At 32.3% G+C, this 2,124-nt stretch overlaps 1 protein-coding gene across 3 annotated transcripts; it reads left to right on the top strand.

The window, feature by feature from the left end:
• The first annotated feature begins 338 nt into the window (after window positions 1–338).
• LOC117151971 lies at window positions 339–2,118 on the top strand. Of its 3 annotated transcripts, none has more exons than XR_004462157.1 (3): window positions 339–950; window positions 1,685–1,814; window positions 1,965–2,118. XR_004462157.1 is itself a non-coding variant. In XM_033322125.1 (3 exons), exons 1-3 carry the CDS (start codon window positions 941–943, stop codon window positions 2,088–2,090), a joined length of 279 nt encoding a protein of 92 aa, XP_033178016.1. In that variant the 5' UTR covers window positions 918–940; the 3' UTR covers window positions 2,091–2,118. The 3 variants fall into 3 exon arrangements, 1 of the variants encoding a protein (XP_033178016.1); XM_033322125.1 differs by having other exon boundaries at window positions 918–962; window positions 1,684–1,814; XR_004462158.1 differs by having other exon boundaries at window positions 923–969.
• The last annotated feature ends 6 nt before the right edge of the window (window positions 2,119–2,124 follow it).

Here is a 2,124-nt window from a genome sequence, read left to right as displayed (position 1 = left end):
TATGTTATTCCCGCTTATTTATAATTTTCCTAATTGTCACGTGATGGATCATCTCTATGGGAATCACAGCATTGCTACGTGACAAATTAGGAATTTTGTAACTGTCTACTTTCGAGGATTGTGCTTAAGTTTCGTCTTCTTGATTATCTTATTTACGCTATTCCTAATTTCTCATATTCTTGAGACACGTAGATGCTGCCGAAGTTTCGTCTTCTTAATTTCTCGTATTTCGTTGGGTATTAGGGACATGCAAGGTGCGTGATAAAATGTAGGTATCGTAGTAGCTCGTATTTTGCTAATGTTGCATCTGCGATGTTTCCCAAAACTTCCTTACTGATGTCAGTGGAACGTGGCAGGCGCGTGCCAACTTGTCCTTGCTGAAGTTGCATCTGCGATGTATCTGGTAACTTCCTTGCTGATGCCAGTGAATCGTATAAGGCGCGTGGCAACTTAGTATTTGCCGAGTCTTCTTATGCGTTATTTCCTGTTTCTTTCAATAAAATATCATTTTTTTTTATAATAGTAACTTTAATATATTATTTCATGGTTTGTTTCTCACGGCTAGTTTCTATTAATTTCTAATATTCTTGCGTTACGTTGTATTGATCATTATTTATTCTTTCTTTGTTACGATCTTCCATTTTTATTATCATTTATTAAATATTTATTCCTTCGCTGAAAATATGATTTATTTTGTAACGCATAAAGGTTGCTATATGCACGTGTTGATTATACAAAATGGCCGCCTGTGAATGTTCGTAGTATATAGTGACATTTTATTAATGTGAAATCTATTATTTATCCGTTAATTATTTGTGACTCTATTTTAATAGTTGATGTATAATTGCAGTGGGAATAATATTATTTGCATTTATTTAAAGTGCGTAATTATTGTATGTATTCCGATACGCGCGTGTAAGAGCTATCATAACAGTCCAAGATGGCCGCTCGTGAGTGTCTCTAGTAAAAGTGACGCGTCCTTAATTTGTTTAATACTGAAATAATTATTCGTCCGTCGCTTATTTTCCTCTATTTTAGTGTAGCTGGAATTTGTAAATGACAATAGTATTGTTTGTGTAATCATTATAATACTAATATGTGCATAGTGTGTTATTTTAATATAATAGCATGTGGCATGTGTTGTTAAATTTTATAATTTATCAATAGCACTGTTTTATTGGCGTGTTTTGAGTAATTTATTTTTATAGAGTGTTCGCTTAATTAATTTAATACTAATATGCGCATAGTGTGTTATTTTAATATAATCGCATGTGAATTGTGTTATTGTTAAATTTTATAATTTATCAATAGCACTGTTTTATTGTTGTGTTTCGAGTGGTTTATTTTTATAGAGTGTTCGCTTAATTAATTTGATAGTAATATGTGCTTAGTTTGTTATTACCAGTTCTACTGCGTAACATAACCTTATTTCTCTACGCCAAACTTAATACAATTATGCTATATTAACTTAGTACAATATAATAATTTTTTATTTTAACCGCGTTTGTCGTTGATACTCAGTTAATCAGTTTTGATTAATTCATAACCTATTCCTATATTATTGGCTATTTTCTGTTTCTTTGCTATGAAGTTGTCGTTACCTTGTGCGTGTAATTTGCCGCCTTTACATAGAATTTAAGAGCTAATCTTACACATTGCTAGTTAAAATCTTCATTGTTTATAGGTTCTACAATTCCAATCCTTCAACGCTGAGTCTTTTACTTGGAACAGCTACATGGTGCGCGTTTGGTATCTTCTGCTTCTTCGTTACATGTCTAACACTTATCAAGACTACTTTTACTTATCCTAGAATTGTAAGTATATATATAGATTATATATAAAACACTATATTTTGTAAATATCTGTGTAGTAAAATAGTCCGCCCACTATCTTTTTTGCTAAGACCGCTTCGCTAACGTCGAATTGTTTTGTTATAATGTCAGAATATTTCCTTGGTTTTCCAGTTTCTTGTTGCTGCCTTGACTGTTTCGGTAGTATCTGGTTCAGTATTCCGTAAGTATTCACTTAAGTTTGGTAGTAGGCTTCTTGTAACTGCGTCGGCTTTAATGTATATCTGCCGATGTGAGTAACGAGCTTCTTATTATTATCAATTTCTATTCCAAG

This window comes from Bombus impatiens, unplaced genomic scaffold, assembly GCF_000188095.3.
Source record: "Bombus impatiens unplaced genomic scaffold, BIMP_2.2 scf_0555, whole genome shotgun sequence".
In the NCBI taxonomy this organism is placed as follows: domain Eukaryota; kingdom Metazoa; phylum Arthropoda; class Insecta; order Hymenoptera; family Apidae; genus Bombus; species Bombus impatiens.
The sequence above is the reverse complement of the archived record's forward strand: the minus strand, read 5'-3'. Positions and strand labels throughout refer to the sequence as shown.